A 17,866-nucleotide genomic window follows, 5' to 3' on the forward strand; every position below is an offset into this window, starting at 1 on the left:
AGCCACAATGAGGCAGCCTGCGCCTGTGCAGCCAAGCCATTGAGTAAGACCGTCTGTCAAATAGTCAATTAATCCCCAACACGTGCACCAGAGCCCAGCTAGATTGAAGTGGCTGACTTGCCAAGTGCCTCATTCCTAAGTATCTGGGGAGATAAAACAAATTGAGATAACAGAGAGAAACTGAGAGCAATAAACACAGCACATACCCATACTGAGACCTTGCAATGGCCACATCTATGCCCTAACTGTCCAGCATGCGTTTATATGACCCAAACATTCTGAAGAGAGCTACTCATGGTAGTTTCTTTGTTTTTCTCCCCTTCCTAATTTTGTGGGGATTTCCCCACCTCCCCACTTTTGCTGAGGATTTTGAATTGAATGAGTGGTTGGAGAAAAGATAAAGCAAATTTTTTCACCTAGTCAAAGCAGGGAATTGGGAGCAGCCCCATTGCAAAGCCAGGCCTGAATTATGCTGTCCTCACTGCTTCTGCCCTCAACCGTGTGCTCTGTGGGCTGAGACGCTCTAGGATATTTACCCAGCCAGTTGCGTAAACTAGAGGGAAAACTTGTCTGTCTTTAGAAGGGAAATGGGGGAAGGGCGAGGGAGGAGTGTCAGCACTCGAGAGATTTTTTTTTGCCTCCATCCTGACTGCAGAGCAGGCACCTTTGCTCTAATCCACACCTCCTGGAGGAGCCAGCTAGTTAGGTAAAAAACACCTTCAAACTCGGCTTAAGGGTTGTGTAGGGATGGGAGTGGGCTAGTATCAGTGTTCACCATAAGATAAGCACCTGGGTGGCTGCCCAGGAGAGATTCAAATGCCACCCAGCTGATTAGCAGAGTGCCCACAGCCGGCAGCATGTTTTTCTACTGGTGGTGCACATCTGCACATGCCTTGGTGCACATAACAAAATTTATTCTGCACGCGATTGGAAAAAATAAGAGGAAACATTGACTAATATTCAGGTGAACTGGGCAGGAAAGAAAAACCTCTCCTGAACATCTGCACACCTGGGGTTGAGACTATTTTATCAATAGCTGCATTCTGAGAGTTAATTCATCTTTTTTTGAGAACTTTGGGTGAGAAGTGACACTATTAAATAAATAATAATACTCAGTGATGTCAGAGGCACTAGACAGGACTAGGAGTTCACTGTCCCAACGTCAGCTTAGCTTTGATCATGTAGATACCCTAGAAAAGTGTTGCACTACAGAAATTACAGACTACGTCCTGTTTTTCTCCTTTTCTTTTTTTTTTTTGGCATCTCCTCAACCCTCCTTCCCTCCGAAAGCTTAAACGCCTTTCCCTCACGGCATGGGGGCCTTGGCTGCGTAACTGTGGATTACACGCTGAGAACGCGTACTCATGTTGCTCAGAGTTGACGCGAGCCGAGATGACTGGCATGCGCTGAAAGCAATGAGTTTGCTTCACTCTGGCGTTCCCGTTGCTTGGAGCTGCCTTACCATTGCCTTTAATTAAGGGAGATTACGTTGCCTCTTTAAAAAAAAAAAATCTTGGTGCTGATGAAAGGCTCCGGATTAACGGCCTTGCTAATCCATGGCCCATGGGATGGGGACAGTGATGACTGCAGCACGACGAGCTTCCGCATGCTGTCCCGCTTCAGAGGCAGCTGGTGGGATGAGGGCTGTTTCTTCCACGTGGCAATTCGGCCTCTCAGTTGAGTGCCAACAGAAGTGCCAGCTATTACAGGGACATTTGTCTTTGGGGGCATAACCACAGGTGGGCCTGAGTGGGCCGTGGCCCACCCACTTTGCATCCAGGCCCACCCCCACAGGGCCCCTGTGGCTCTCCTTCTGCCCCAGCTCTTGCCCTGCTCTGCCAGCCTACCCTGTGCTCCAGCTGGGGAACAGGATGGGGCTCTGTCCAAGTAGCGGAGCTAGGGCACCAGGGCTTAACCCCCACCCTCATCCATTGCTCACCCACACAAAGTTAGGGCCCAAGGTGGCCCCTCTAGCTATACCACTGCAAAGAATTGGTTTGGGATCAACAGCTTACTTCACACAGGCCACACTGAACGGCCATCCCCATGGTAACGACTCCAGTTGATACTGGGCTTGGGGAAGGATTGACTCTCCCAGGAAAATAAGGGGACTGAAATAGGAAGTAGGGGGGTATGATGTTCTGCCCCAAAACACCCCTAGATAAGGCAGGGGTGACCTAGCTGAGACCAGAGAATACAGATATGGGGGTAAAAAAGCCAGAGTCCACTTGCTGTCAGATCTCAGAACATCCAGACCCTGGGGTGCATATGGAGTTCTTAGAGTGACTTACATTCCCTATGTACAATCGGGGGCATTTCCCAGGAAGAGCTGTGGCTGGGGTGAGAAGGGCAGAATCAGTAGGGCCGGGGCAAAATGATGGCAAAGAAAGGCCTGGAGATGGCCTCTATGATTCCAGCTCTTCAGGAGCAAGGCAGTTTGAAACAGCTCTCAGAAAGAGCATTTGATCAGGGCTGCTGTGGTGTGTGACATGACATTCCTGGAGGGGTTAGGACATTTCCCTTCGTCTGCATGAAAATGTCTTTTCTCCTTAGCTGAGTGTGTGTGCTCCTGGCTCCCTCGCCTGTAGCAGCTGCTGAAGTGTCTACTAAGAAAGAACCCATCCAGGTGTCAGGAAATGATATTTTCAAAATCATAACCTAGGATGCTTCCCTTTCTCTGTCGATTTCACTAGGATTTTGTGTACCCAAATAGCTCATAACATTATTTCTTTTTAAATTATGCCTACCACTGTGGTAGAGTGACTAAGCCTGCGGTGAGAGAGCAGGAGCCAGAATACAAAACCCTCTTCCTTCAGAATAAAAAGATGAAATTAGGCAAGTCAGGTGATGCTTATTAATCAAACATTTCAATTAAGAGGATGCATATTTGCATAAAATCTCCAGATTTCTGGGCCTTCAGCCTTAACGGATAAGCAGATTTGAACAGTCCTGTATGTACTAATGTGCCTTCCTGAACTGGGACCTAAATAATTCTGCAGAAAGAGGAAAACTGCAGGACTTTCAGTGGGAATGGTGAGTATATCTTTAAGGGTAGGGCTCGACACTCACTTTTAATAGATAAAGTAGTTTGGGAGGGACCTGTTATGACATCTAGTAAAGGGAATTAGCACTTAATTAGGGAAGAGGAGAACCAAACTTGGATGTATAGTTGGTGCCAGATTTTATCCTTTAATTGGTCGTTTTATGGCTTGGTTTTGTTATTAATAATGTGGAGATTCGGGGGCACAATTTCAGTTTGTGTAGTTCTCAGAGCCAAAATCTGGGCTTTTAATAATCGTGCTTCACAATCACTTTTAATGGTCTTCTGTTTCTTCTTTTCTCGATTTGTGTTTTACTTTCACAAGCTTGAATGTAACACCTCTTATACTGTTCTTTCCCAAGTTGGCAAAAATGATTTCCCTTGCCTCATCCCTTGTTAATTTCAAGTTCTATTAGAAAAAAAATATTTTAATTCAGTCCTACTTGTTTGTACATAAGGGATGTCAGGACTACTCTCTCTCTCTCCTCTGTATATTACTAACTGCTGTAGTAAAACCTGCAAGAGTAATTCACACATTTTTATGGGTCTTCCTTTGAATTCTTCTAAGATTTCAGCAACAAAGTGGTGATTTTTTTTTTAACAGAAGTTTGGAATCCAGGAGGCAGATCAACTGGCAACAGTTTTAAAGAAGGTAACAATTTGGGCCTTAGCTGCTTCCTGAGGATTCTGTCCTACCAGGGGCATGAAGCCTGATCTAAAGCCCTGTGAGGGTAATAAAAGATTTCCATTGCTTTTAGTGGACTTTGCATCAGGCCCAAAGTGGCCTTATTGTCAGTTAATGTTATGGGAAATGAGAGCAGCTGCTTGGAACTTCTCTGGAACATCAGAGAGGAGAAGATACTGTATGAACTGCTGATGGTCCTTAGGATAGGAACCACAGAAAACCTTCCCCTTAGTGATAATGCATTTCTCTTACACATTTTCTGTTTTTTTTCTCTTTGTTCAGCATTATGAATATTTTCACAAACCTATAAGCACATTGTCTATACGACTTTGTCGGCTCATGCTCTTTATACCCAACCACATCATTTTGCTGGCAATTCACTGAAACATTATAACCAGAAGATTAAGACGTCAGGTGGAGTATAAACTACAGGAAATTCAGGAACGAGTAATGTTCTTAAGAACTCAAGACCTTGTATATTAATTTTCAGCTTTGCTAATTAAGGAAAGAAAATGCAGAAAACATGGCATGACATCACGAATGTTGACTATGTAATGATAAGCATGGTCTAATTAAGGAAAGAAAATGCAGAAAACATGGTATGACATCACGAATGTTGACTATGTAATGATAAGCATGGTCTATGTGTACTAGTACCTGATACTTGATTGAATCATTACCAGCTGTGTTTTAGGCACTTGATAGAGATTCTTATTTAAAAGTGGCAAAGGACCCTTGATTTGCTGCAAGGAGAACTGAGTTTTAGCCCTGTGATGTTCAATGAGCCCTTGTGTGCAATAAATCAACAGAGGTTAAGTTCTAAGTGGCCCTGGATTTGTTACAACCTTGAAAGGAGGTTGGATACTTCAGGGCTACGTATACACTGCAGGCTTGCGCAAAAACTTGCAGAGCATCTACACTGCACACGCGTTCTTGCGCAAGTATAATTACAGTAAAGTGTTGGAAAACAGGCCTTCTTCCGGAAGAGCTATTCCTCTCCCCATGAGGAATAAGCCCTCTTGCGCAAGAGCTCTTCCAGAAGAAGGCAGTGTAGACAGGCAACATGAATTTCTTGCGCAAGAAACCCTATGGCTAAAGTAGTCATCAGAGCTTTCTTGCACAAGAGAGCGTCCATACTGCCATGGACGCTCTTGCACAAAAGCACATCTCTTGTGCAAAAGCACATGGCAGTGTGGATGCACTCTTGTGGAAGACCTTTTGCACAAGAACTCTTCTGCAAAACAGTTCTTGCACAAGAAGCCAGCAGTGTAGACGTAACCCAGGAGATTGGTAGTGGAATATGGAGCTTTTCACTCCTCCAACATTTTCCAAGAAGTCTTGTAAGGTGCAAAATTACACTTGGATTCAGTTACGAGATACGATGGTACTGCTTAAATATAGTTGCCTTCTGATGCTTATTTGGCCAGTGCAAGTTTAATTGGTGGTCTCACTTGAGTCCTTACTGATAATATGACTACAACAAAAACCAGTCACACACACAAAATTTCACAGGTGCCACCAAGTTGCGTAATGCTGATGGTTTCCACACAGAGATGAAAGGGTGAGTTGGTCTGGAGACTGAAATCCTTTTTTCTACATTGAGGTGGGCTTTCCATGCTGATCTTTTAGGGTGTGTCTACACTGCACCCATAGCTTGAAAAAAGCTATGCAATCTGAGCTATGCAAATTGCGTAGCTTATTTCGAGTAAATTTTCAAATAGGAAATTTCGAAATTTGGCGCTACACAGCAGTTATTTTAAAATAAATCGCTATTCCGAAATGATTGCTATTCCGAAACATTCCTTACACCTCGTGGAATGAGGTTTACCGGGACATCAGAATAGTGAGCCTGTTACATTTTGAAATAATGGGTGTGCTCAAAAGATGCAGAATAGCTATTTCAGGGTACCCCGAAATAGCACTGCAGTGTAGACGTAGCCTTAGAAAAGGGGAAATGGGGGAAAGCTTGGAATCCCATCATTGCTGCACCTCCTCTATGGACAGTTTTGAGAATTGTCCCATCTGACCCTTGCTTATTACTGCATAATCACTATTCTCTGTGTCCAAACTGAGAGAAATGCATGATGTAAACAAAGAGCTGAAAGAGTGATGCATAAATAGAATTTAAAAAATGTCTTCACTTTTTGTAATCTGAGCTAGTGCTAGTAACCTCAGTGAATAAATGTGTGTGGCTACACCATGTGATTTTTGTATTTCAAAGTTGGCAGTGGCACTTTAAAAGTGGGGTGGAGTATGAAGTGTTTCTGCTCTACTTTTCCAACATGCGTTTCCAAGAAGCCTTGACATTTTGCCCCATCTACCGAGTTTATGCTGATTTATTTATGAACAAAATCGGTGTCATGGAAAAATGTCTCCTTGTTGCTTCCACGATTTGTTCATTTTTTTCCTTACCTTTTAATTACCTAAAGTTATTTTTTTTTAAAAAAAACTTCCTTAAAGCTGGGAATCAGAGGTGCCGGGAATGTCTCCTACCCGCTGCAAAAAATGCTTTGCTTACTGTGGCAAACGGACCTTTCCACTTAGCATGCCCCAAACCATCCGTGCAGGTAGCTTCACCTCCATGAAGCTCCCTGCAGCCTCACTCCCTGGCGCCACCTGGTGCCAGTCCCCCCTCCCTGCGCACAAACCACGTGTACCTCTCCTCCCCTTACAACCTAGCTATTTACTCCAGTGTTTTAAGCAGGGTGGCCAATGGGGAAGCAGGAGGTGTCGCTCCAGGAGACTGAGCTCCAATCACCACCTGGGACAGCACAGAGAAGGAGGGGCCGGACTTTCACCACGTTGGGTTTGTCCGCAGCGCTAATTAATTTTTCCAAAGGCTGGGAGGGCTTCACTCCAGCCCGGGATCTTGCTGCTGCAGCTGCTGCTGCTACCACCAGCCCTTCGCCTCCTCCTCTTCTGCACTGCACAGACCAGTCGCTGGGGCCCCTCCACTGCAATAAAATGTTTGACGGCTCCCTCCTGCCTCTCTTATTTCCTTTCCTGCTGCTCTGGGGACCGGACACCGCCACAGGTAGTGCTTTTCTCCCCCTTCCTGCCTGACCCCAGCAGCCCCCTCTCCCTGTGGCGCTGACAGCCCCTCTGGCCAGGGTGCGGAGTAGCCGGGACAGGGCGGGCATCCCGCTGCGTTTGCAATTAAGCACCGGGCGCGCGATTGTTCCTGCTGCTTGTGGCACGCAGTGGCTGCGTGTTTGTGGCGTGCGCTTTGCAGCCGCGGGGTCTGTTCCAGGGCTGCGATCTCCGTTTGCAGGAGACATTGCTCCAGGCTCTTATCCGCCCCCCCCCTTCTTTATTTTCCTGCCCTGTCGCTGTAAGGCTTCACGGGGAAAGCTGTTTACGGCTTTCACTTGCTCTGCTTTACCCCCCCCCCCCCTCCTTTTTTTTTTCTCCCTGCAAGTTTTTATGGGAGCGGGTGCTCGTGGCTGTTGGAGGGAGAGCGTCGTGCCCCAAGTAGCGTTTTTAGCCTTTGCTTTGCCCCCCCCCCTCCCCTCTCTCTCCCCTTCCCTGCACACTCGGGGCTTGGGTCGATCCAGCAACTGAATCCCCCTTTTCCTCCTCTTCGCGCCGCAGCCTGCGGAGAATGCCCAGGGCAGGGGAACCTGCAGCTGAACCCAGCGGGGCTGAGGGCAGGGACGCAGCGGAATGGAGCAGGGTGCAGAAGGGGGGCGCTGCAGCCGAGCCGGGGGGGTTGGTACTTTAGGGGGGGGGGTTTCTCTATAGGAAGAAGTTCCCGGCTGGGTCCCAGCGGCGCTGAGTGCTGGGGTTGAGGGGGTGGCCGGCACGGCTGACGGGGACCAGGAGGCCGAGGAGTGACGGGGGGGGCTGGAGCAGCACCCCCCCCCCCCCGGACACTGCTCCCGGCCGGGCCGGCGGGTGGGCTCGGCCCCGCGTGACCCAGCCCCTGTGCTTCTCCCCAGCCGGCGGCGCGGAGCTGGAAGTGGCCATCCCGCAGCGAGTGGCGCTGGACACCATCCACCTGCTGCAGCCGGCCGGGCCCGGGAGCGGCCGCCGGCGCTCGCCGCCCGAGGAGGAGGCCGTGCTGCTCCGCCTGCCGGCCAGCGGCCGCGAGCTCTACCTGCACCTCCGGCGGGACCTGCACTTCCTCGCGCGGGGCTTCGCCGTGGAGCAGCCGGGAGAGGCCGGCGCCCGGAGCCGCCCCCCGGCCGAGCAGCTCTGCTTCTACACGGGCCACGTGCTGAACCGCAGCGACTCCTTCGCCTCCCTCAGCACCTGCGCCGGGCTGGTACTGCGCTTCCCGCCCCGGCTCCGGGCCCGCTCTAGGGACCCCTGCACCCCTAGCTCGGGGGAACCCTAGGGGGGCTGGCTCTAGGGACTCCTGCACCCCCAGCTCGGGGGAACCCTGAGGGGGCTGGCTCTAGGGACCCCTGCACCCCCAGCTCGGGGGAACCCTAGGGGGGCTGGCTCTAGGGACCCCAGCACCCCCAGCTTGGGGGAACCCTAGGGGGGCTGGCTCTAGGGACCCCAGCACCCCCAGCTTGGGGGAACCCTAGGGGGGCTGGCTCTAGGGACCCCTGCACCCCCAGCTCGGGGGAACCCTAGGGGGGCTGGCTCTAGGGACCCCAGCACCCCCAGCTCGGGGGAACCCTAGGGGGGCTGGCTCTAGGGACCCCAGCACCCCCAGCTTGGGGGAACCCTAGGGGGGGGCTGGCTCTAGGGACCCCTGCACCTCGGCTTGGGGGGAACCCTAGGGGGGGGCTGACTCTAGGGACCCCTGCACCTCGGCTTGGGGGGAACCCTAGGGGGGGCTGGCTCTAGGGACCCTGGCACCCCCAGCTCGGGGGAACCCTAGGGGGGCTGGCTCTAGGGACCCTGGCACCCCCAGCTCGGGGGAACCCTGGGGGGGGCTGGCTCTAGGGACCCCGGCACCCCCAGCTCGGGGGAACCCTAGGGGGGCTGGCTCTAGGGACCCCGGCACCCCCAGCTCGGGGGAACCCTAGGGGGGCTGGCTCTAGGGACCCCTGCACCCCCAGCTCGGGGGAACCCTAGGAGGGCTGGCTCTAGGGACCCCGGCACCCCCAGCTCGGGGGAACCCTAGGGGGGCTGGCTCTAGGGACCCCGGCACCCCCAGCTCGGGGGAATCCTAGGGGGGGCTGGCTCTAAGGACCCCGGCACCCCCAGCTCGGGGGAACCCTAGGGGGGCTGGCTCTAGGGACCCCGGCACCCCCAGCTCGGGGGAATCCTAGGGGGGGCTGGCTCTAAGGACCCCGGCACCCCCAGCTCGGGGGAACCCTGTGGTGGGCTGGTTCTAGGGACCCCCTGCACTCCAGTTCGGGGGGAACCCTCTGGTGGGCTGGCTCTAGGGACCCCCCTGCACTCCCAGCTCAGTGGGGAACCCCATCAGGGCGGTCTGGCTCTAGGGATCCCCGTGTACCCCTAGCGCGGAGGGAACTCTAGGGTGGGCTGGCTCTAGGGACCCCCTGCACTCCTAGCTCGGAGGGAACTCTAGGGTGGGCTGGCTCTAGAGACCCCCTGCACCTCTGGCTTGGGGGGAGCCCTGTCAGGGCAGGATAGCTCAAGGGACCCCACTGCACCCCCAACTCAATATGGAACCCCATCAGGGCGGTCTGGCTCTAGGGATCCCCCTACACCCCTAGCTTGGGGGGACCCTAGGGTGGGCTGGTTCTAGGGATCCCCCTGCACTCCCAGCTCAGGGGGAGCCCCATCAGGGTGGGCTGGCACTAGGAAGCCTTCTGCTCTCCCCAGCTCGGGGAGAGCCCTGTCAGGGTGTGCAGAAGCAGTTTGTGACATCCTGCTCTTTGCAGCAGTAGCCTTGATAAACTTAAGTACCGGACCATATGTTTGTCTTTAGCCTATATTCCTGTACTACTCATCTTAGCAGCTATTTAACTTCTCACTCAGTTGCTGGACAGTCACCCGCACTGTGGTATGTGACTGGCAGCTGCTCTGGCCAGCACAAGGCACCCTTAAAAAAATTCTCATGGAGAGGCAGCTCAGTTCAGAACTCAGCCCTCTGCTCAATTGATTAATCTCTGTTCCTGCCACCTGACTTGCTGTGTGGTCTTGATGAAATTGCTGTGTGAGAGCTAAGTCTCATTAGCGGGAGCTTGAGTCTATTAATTTCATCGTCTTGTGGTTGCACTTACCCCTTACAGTGTTTATTCAAAGAGACAACGCAAGTTTGGATTCTTTATTAAACTCCTTATCTTTCCCATTTCCTCACATCAGCCTTTTCCTACCCAGTGCACATGAAATCGGCTTTTCAGCACTGGAGCGGTAACTTAGAGATACCCGATAGCGTTGTCAGTGACAGAATAGCCTGTGGAATAAACTGCTTAATGACACTAAGATGCTTTTTGCACGTTGGGTGGCGGAATTTCTCCACCTAAGGATTAAGTGTTTGTACTTGCTTTTGTAATACAATATTAGAGCATTGTGCTGCCTGTGAAACCTGAGTTAGAAACCGATGGGGGGACTCCTTTTAAAGAGAGGTGCAGAGATAATTTTGGGGCAGGCTGATGGCCTGCTGTTTAAGGAGCCTCAGTAATCTGTGGAATACAATTGGCATTGAGCTTAGCCATTCACTTGCCCTTCAAGCAGTAACAAGAATTCTTGTTAACAATAACTCTTTGGTTTCTTGATCTTTTACCTTGTCTGCTAGAGGTTTGAGTATTCAGGTGTGCGGGACACTTAATTTTAATTAGTGCTGGTAACTTTGAAGGTAATGCTGAAAAGTATAAAATATTTATTTGGACACTTTGTTTTGTGAAGCATATAGAAGAACATAATTTGTTGGACAAAAGTCAACATGGTTTCTGTAAAGGGAAATCCTGTCTTACTAATCTATTAGAGTTCTTTGAAGGGGTTAACAAGCATGCGGATAACTATAAGGGGGATCCAGTAGATATAGTATACTTGGATTTTCAGAGAGCCTTTGACAAGGTCCCTCACCAAAGGCTCTTGTGTAAATTACATGGCCATGGGATAAGAGGGAAGGTCCTTTCTTGGATTGAGAACTGTTAAAAGACAGGAAACAAAGGGTAGGAATAAATGGTAAATTTTCAGATTGGAGAGGGGTAACTAGTTGTGTCCCTCAAGGGTCAGTCCTGGGACCAATCCTTTTCAACTTATTCATAAATGATCTGGAGAAAGGGGTAAGCAGTGAGGTAGTAAAGTTTGCAGATGATACAAAACATTTTAGGATAGTCAAGACAGAAGAAGACTGTGAGGGACTCCAAGAAGATCTCACCAAACTCAGTAATTGGGCAGCAAAATGGCAAATGAAATTTAATGTGGACAAGTGTAAAGTAATGCACATCGGGAAAAATAACCCCGACTATACGTACAGTATGATGGGGGCTAATTTGGCTACGCCAAATCAGGAAAGAGATCTTGGAGTTATCGTGGATAGTTCTCTGAAAACTTCCACACAGTGTGCAGCGGCGCTCAAAAAGGCAAATAGGATGCTAGGAATTATTAGGAAAGGGATAGAAAATAAGACCCAGAATATCTTACTGCCCCTGTATAAAACTATGGTATGCTCACATCTGGAATACTGTGTACAGATGTAGTCTCCTCACCTCAAAAAAGATATTTCGGCCTTGGAAAGGGTTCAGAAAAGGGCAACTAAAATGATTAGGGGTTTGGAACGGGTCCCATATGAGGAGAGGTTAATGCGACTGGGACTTTTCAGTTTAGAAAAAAGGAGACTGAGGGGGGATATGATAGAGGTCTATAAAATCATGAGTGGTGTGGAGAGGGCCGATAAAGAAAAGTTATTTATTAGTTCCCTAAATAGAAGAATTAGAGGTCACCAAATGAAATTAATGGGGAGCAGGTTTAAAACTAATAAAAGAATGTTCTTCTTCACACAGCGTGTAGTCAACCTGTGGAACTCCTTGCCAGAGGAGGCTGTGAAGGCTAGGACTATAATAGAGTTTAAAGAGAAGCTAGATAATTTAATGGAGGTTAGGTCCATAAAACGCTATTAACCAGGGGATAAAATGGTGTCCTTGGCCTCTGTTTGTCAGAGGCTGGAGAGAGATGGCAGGAGACAAATCGCTTGATCATTGTCTTCGGTCCACCCTCTCTGGGGCACCTGGTGCTGACCACTGTCGGTAGACAGGATACTGGGCTAGAAGGACCTTTGGTCTGACCCAGAACGGCCATTCTTATGTTCTTATTGTTTCAAGTATGGGTTTATTGGCAAATGGTTAATCTAAAATGACTTGGAAGTAAGAAACTGCTCTGCATGTGGACTGCACTTCAGCAGGGTCTCATTCTTTCCTTTGGAACCATATGAGGGCGCTGTGCCTCAGGTAGAAGACTGCATCCAAGATATTGAGTACTGGTATATTTATGATTGACACTGTAAACTGAGCTGTGTACCATCAAAAGCTTCTTGAAGTTTAAAACTGATGTCTCTGGTTCTAGCTTTTCATGGACATTGGCCATACGCTATTCTAGTGTAGCTAAAAAGTACAACAGGCAGAGAAGAGAACTTTTTTGAAAGGGGGGAACTAGACTAGCTAATCTTTGTTCATTACGCCACATATATTAGCCATAATATTTCTAGGGCGTGTGTGAATTCTAAAGAAGTACCAAAATGACGCCATTGGAGGTAACTGGCATTAGGTTCAGAAAATCAGTAGGGTCTATAGAGGACAGTGATGTGGACATCCCTAGGGGGGAGGGATAGCTCAGTGGTTTGAGCATTGGCCTGCTAAACCCAGGGTTGTGAATTCAATCTTTGAAGGGGCCGTTTAGAGATCTGGGGCAAATCTGTACTTGGTCCTACCATGAGGATTGGACTCAATGGCCTCTCAAGGTCCCTTCCAGTTCTATGAGATAGGTATACAGCTGGTCCCCAAGTTACAAACAGGTTACAGACCAAACACTTGACTGTAACTCAAAATGTTCATAAGTCAGACCACATTGAGTTACATTGCAACTGTGCTCTTCGTAAGCACAGATCACATTTGTAACTTGTGGACCACCTTTATGACCACTTAATGGGAGGTTTGGTCATAAATGCAAATGGTCATAAATCAACCATTTGTAACTCGGGGACTGGCTTTGTATCCATATATTTAATCAAAATTGCTACTTGTTTACAGGGGTACATTCAGGGGAGTTGCACATGCTTATACCACCTATGCATTCAGTGCTGGGAATGACGGAGACAAACATATTGAGACACAAAGTACATCCCCATACTGTGATTATCTGACATTCCTTTTCACCTCCTTAGCTGGGAGAGATGGAGAGAAGTATCTCAAAGCACTTTGCAAACATGAATGAATTCTGTAGAGTGGGAAACTAAAGCATTTATTTATGTAGAAATTACATCAATTAAATTTGGGTTTAAAACCAATTCACTTGTATTGATGCAAAACCCTGTGTAGACATTTTTATTTAGCTTGAGTGATTTATTTCAGTTGGTTAAACTTGTTCCTGATCAATTTAAGCTAATTTGATATAAGCCAAGTTTGCATCCATTTAAGAGTCCCCACGTGCCTTTGACATTGTTTAAACACAATTTTAAATTGTACCCCTCATTAAACCAGTGCAGCCCTTTGTGTAGACAGTCCGTACCGTCACTAAGAGCATGTGCGACTTGAATTGCCCCAGTTCATACAGGAAGTTATGCCATGTATTAGAAGTCATGTATTCTCAATCTTAGTCTTTGGTCTTTTAACCAGGAGACCATCATTCCAGAAGTTATTTTCAAATTGCTATCTAAACCTCACCTGTAGTAGAAACTAGGCATTTGTAATTTACCAGCAGTTCAGCTCTGTGAATGATGGAAGTTATAGTGTTGATGAAACAGACTTGCTGAGTGCAGGGTTAGATAACCTGGTAGTAACCCCCCTGGCAAGTAGTCTACACTATTGCTCCGGGCTTTGCTGGTGCTTACACAGCAGTGGGAGTGTCCTGAAAATTGCCAGCATAGGCCTGTTTGATAGGGTTTGTAGATGCTCAAGATGCCTTAAATATAGCTTGAGACAAGATTGGTTTTAACACGGTGTCATTGCCCAACGTTGGCTCCATTTGTGTTGGACTGTGCTATAAATTACATATCAGGTGAGGATAGCGTGAATGGGGCAAGCAGAGAACTAATACAAAATAAAATCCCTCTCATGCTGGGAGAAAACGGAGCTAGAGCTGCATTTTCTGGTTACATAGAGGGCTGTTGCTAGCAGTTTCCCTACTAGTGATGTAAAATCCTATTTAATTACCTGTGGTAAAGTGGGCCCTGCGAGGCTGGAACAGCACCCTGACCACAGTGGGTGGGAGGCTGCTCCAGCTCCTACTGGTTACCTGGAACCATTAAGGGTGAGGAATACCAGTTAATGGTTGACCATTAACATTCCTGTTCCCTACCTAAATTATTTTTGGTCTGTTTATTTAAACTCTGCTTGTGCAGATAATATTAGGGATGATAAAATGCGTTTAAGTAACTGTGTAATTGCTGAAAATGCCAGTGGTTACCTCTGTATCAGAAGCAGCAGTGTGGATGGGGCAAGGGGAGGAGACGGCTCCCTGGGAATTGGTGTTTGCGGAGAGCTGTCTTTAAGCCGGCTCCCTGTGTGTACCGGGAGCTTATGTGTAACCATGAAAGGCTGAATGGTTACACTTTCCCACCCCTAAACGTTATTAATCCTTACATTATAGGTTGTAACTGAGTTATAGGAGGATGCCAGAGTGTTACAACCAAGTTAGGTGGTTGATTCACCTAAAGTTCTGCCTGCACAGTAAAACGTCCCATTTGGAGGCGCAGCTTCCAGCATGGTAGTCCCTCTTCTACTCCCATTCGTGCCTTCAGACTTGCAGCATATATGGGACACGTCTATTGGTTTAGCAGTATTCCTGAAACGTGCTCCCCACTTGGACTTTGCAGGGCTTTTCTGCAACTAGGGAGCGGGGTTAAATACACTCTTTGTTCCCAACTGTGCTGCAGCCAGCGTTAGGCACGAGAGACAGAGGACAGCCCTGGTCTCCTCTAGTGTGGGAATGCTCTATTTATTCATTGATACTGGTTAACTTCCCAGCTTTAGTTCATCTGTTCTTCTTCTGGACTGATCCCAACCCTCTAGCAGAATTTGGCAGAGCAGTGCTTGACTGCTGCCTTCTGGGGTGGGTGGGTGGGTGGGTGTGTGTGTGTGTGTGTGTGTGCGCTTGACTGCTGCCTTCTGGTGTGTGTGTGTGTGTGTGTGTCTCTCTCTCTCTTATGGTCTCTTATGGTCGAAGCTATAGTATAGAACAGATAAGGCTTTTTAATTACCTAGCTTTCCATGTGTTTATTGCCACAGTGTCTTCACTGAGGGCTTGCAGGTTTATCAGCTGTACAAGAAAAGGTGTGCCCTGTCTGCAGGTGATTTTCAGTCATTAATTTAACTCATTGTGGCCAGCAGGGTGATGTTTCCAAATGTCTCCATTTGGAATTGGGGGTTTTCAAAAGTTACATTTTAAGTGTTAATTCCTTCCCTTGTGGTTCCTGCCAGCATCGCTCTGAACTGAAAGATTGAGACTGTTCATTCGACATGTGAATAGTAGGTTTGCTTGCCATGTTGTCACTGAAGTACATACAGGGCAACGGTGAAGGTGATTTGGGTTACACACACCTTGAATTTTTGGCAGTGTTTAAATGATTGTGCTTAGAGATGATCTGAGCATGTCTATGTATTATGTTTTAGACTAACTTTTGGATCTCTTGTTCAAAGTGGTGTCTGTTCTGGTTTAGAATCCAGCCTGAAACCAGAAATCACTGGGCAGGTTTGGCTCCAGAGACTTGTCTATGTTAACCTTTCTTTGGCCCATTCTAAAATTCAGAGGCTGTGATATTTGGATTGAGATGATCGCTAGTTTAAATGCATATATTCCTGGAGCTAAGATGTAAGTGAAAGATTCAGCATTTCCCTCTGCCGGCATCGTTTATCTTCCTTTCCACACTATGTTTCCAGCCCCTTTGAGTTCAAGCAGGACTTTGTACAGCCTTCTTTGAGAGGAGTAGATCAGTGGAAGCAGATTACCTATAGTACAAAAGCTGATACAATGGGGACCTCATGGTTTTTATTCTAAGACGAATCAAAGTAATGGAGGTTACACTAGAAGGAATAAATTAAAAGCTGGGAAACCGTCAAGGTTTTCAAGCATTGTCCTCCATATTCAGTAGAGAGGACTTCTTTTCTTTCCAGCCCCATACACAAAAGGGGAAGAACAGCAGAGCAACAAGGCTGCTCCACCTAAGCTTTGGAGCCTTTTTACATGGGCCATTCTTCTTTAGATGGATGTGGACAAGCTTTGGCAAGTATGGACAAAAGGAGACGCTAGAGTCCAGCTGGACACTGTTGAAAAAGTGACTCAATCTGCATTGTTCTGGAAAGTTGAGTAGAGCACTAAGGGGCCCCAACCTTTGAGGGGTTAAGGATGCTCCACTGCTGTTGAATTCAGGATGAAATAGTCAAGCTACAGTAGAGACCTTGCTAGAAAGTCTCAGTTAGAGAAATGGAAGAGAATTTTTCTTTCCCAGCTTGCATGGGAGGAGCTGCGTGGGTGGAAATAATAAAGCTAAATGTGGCTTGCTATAGTGTGACGGCCATGGCCTCTGAGCAACAGATGAAAAGAAGACAGTGCATCCATAAGTTATCTGATTAGGTAGGAACATTGACCATGTCTCTATGGTTTGCCATTTTCCCACTCCATGATTTCCTGTTTATTGGCAGACAGGAAGTTGCAGGAGTAACTAAATGCCTTGGAAAAGCCATTGAGTCTGGGTGATAGCGAGGGGGTTTGGTCTAGTCAAGATGCCCAGATGCTGGCTCTGGGGAGCCTAGCCCTGAAGTTCGACATTAGACGTACCCTAGCTGATCTCTAGTGGAGGACAGTGCGATGGTAGGGGGAAGAAGTGATCTATAGGAAATACATGAAAGTCCTGGTCAGCTGGGTTAACCCTTGGTTGTGCAATTGGAGTGACCTGGAGAACTAGTGAAATTAAAACATTGTAGAGAGAAAACCGAACAGTTGGGAAGGGAGTCTGTCAGACTGTTTAAAATCATGCACCCTTGTGTGTAATTAATTTCTTCTGCCTACTGAGCACACAGTGTAATTGTGTGAGATCTCTTCCAAAAGTGTAGAGTAGATAAGGGCTTTGGGGTTGTCTGCACCAGTGGTTCTCAAACTTTTTGGCCCACCTCGCTCAATGCAAACCTTTCCGCGGACCACAAGCCAACCACCCATGATGACAATATGGATGCAGGATGGGATTGCGGTGCAAAGTCTGGGCGGAAGGTAGCATGGCAGGGTAAGGGGTCTTGGCATGAGTGGTATGGAGAGGGTGCTTACCTGGCTTTGTGCCCTCCGCTGCTCCCATTGGCCAGGATGGGAGCAGTGGGGAAAAGCTCCAGGTGAGTGGTTTCCTGCACTGTTATTCCCCTAGCTGGAGGGAGGGGGAGTGGCAGCAAGCAGAGCCGCTTCCCGTCCCTGTGAGAGAGGCTCAGGGCTTCTTCCCCCCACAGTGGGAAGCCAGTGCTGGTGCTCCAGCCTCACCGGGGAGCGGGGAGAGGGGAGGTGCAAGGCTGGAGTGCCAGCATAGGGCTATGCTTTGAGAACCACTGGTCTACTCTGAAAAAGCTACAGCGGCACAGCAATGCTGCTGGGCTGCTTCAGTGTAGCCATTGATTATGCTGATGGGAGGGTTCTCTTACTGTAATTAATAATCCACCTTTCCAAGAGGGGGCAGCCAGGTTGACAGCTGAAGTCTTCCAGCACCCCGGTGCACTCTACAAAGGGATGGGTGGGTTTAATTGCGCTCTTTTGGGATGGACGTGTCACACCCCGACTGACACAGTTAAACCAACCCACTTTTCTAATATTTGCCAGCCAGGCCTGGCCTGTAAGATGATGCGTAGATATCAGGAAGGGGATATGCTACTGGTAGCAGTAGAGTAGATTAGAGTGTTAGCAGATGTTTTCTGGCATGAATGATCGGTGTGTGTGTGTATGCAAGCCGCTGGGAAGCTCTGAGTGTGTTTGAACTCCTCATTGGTCACAGAACGAAATAACGGGGCTCTTTTCTGCTCGTGAGCCTTCTTGAGTTGATCAGAGTTGAAAGGTTGCATAGAAAGTAAAGGAAGGAGCCA

At 48.3% G+C, this 17,866-nt stretch overlaps 1 protein-coding gene across 3 annotated transcripts in view; it reads left to right on the forward strand.

The window, feature by feature from the left end:
* The first annotated feature begins 6,552 nt into the window (after window positions 1-6,552).
* Window positions 6,553-17,866, forward strand: part of ADAMTS17 (ADAM metallopeptidase with thrombospondin type 1 motif 17) — a 317,509-nt gene continuing 306,195 nt past the window's right edge. For all 3 annotated transcript variants that reach the window (XM_075896951.1, XM_075896952.1, XM_075896953.1), the window contains exons 1-2: window positions 6,553-6,759; window positions 7,664-7,989. In XM_075896951.1, coding sequence (XP_075753066.1) covers window positions 6,690-6,759; window positions 7,664-7,989 — 396 coding nt within the window. In that variant the 5' untranslated portion in view covers window positions 6,553-6,689. The remainder of the gene's footprint in view (window positions 6,760-7,663; window positions 7,990-17,866) is intronic.

Source organism: Pelodiscus sinensis, chromosome 14, assembly GCF_049634645.1.
Source record: "Pelodiscus sinensis isolate JC-2024 chromosome 14, ASM4963464v1, whole genome shotgun sequence".
Lineage (NCBI taxonomy): Eukaryota > Metazoa > Chordata > Testudines > Trionychidae > Pelodiscus > Pelodiscus sinensis.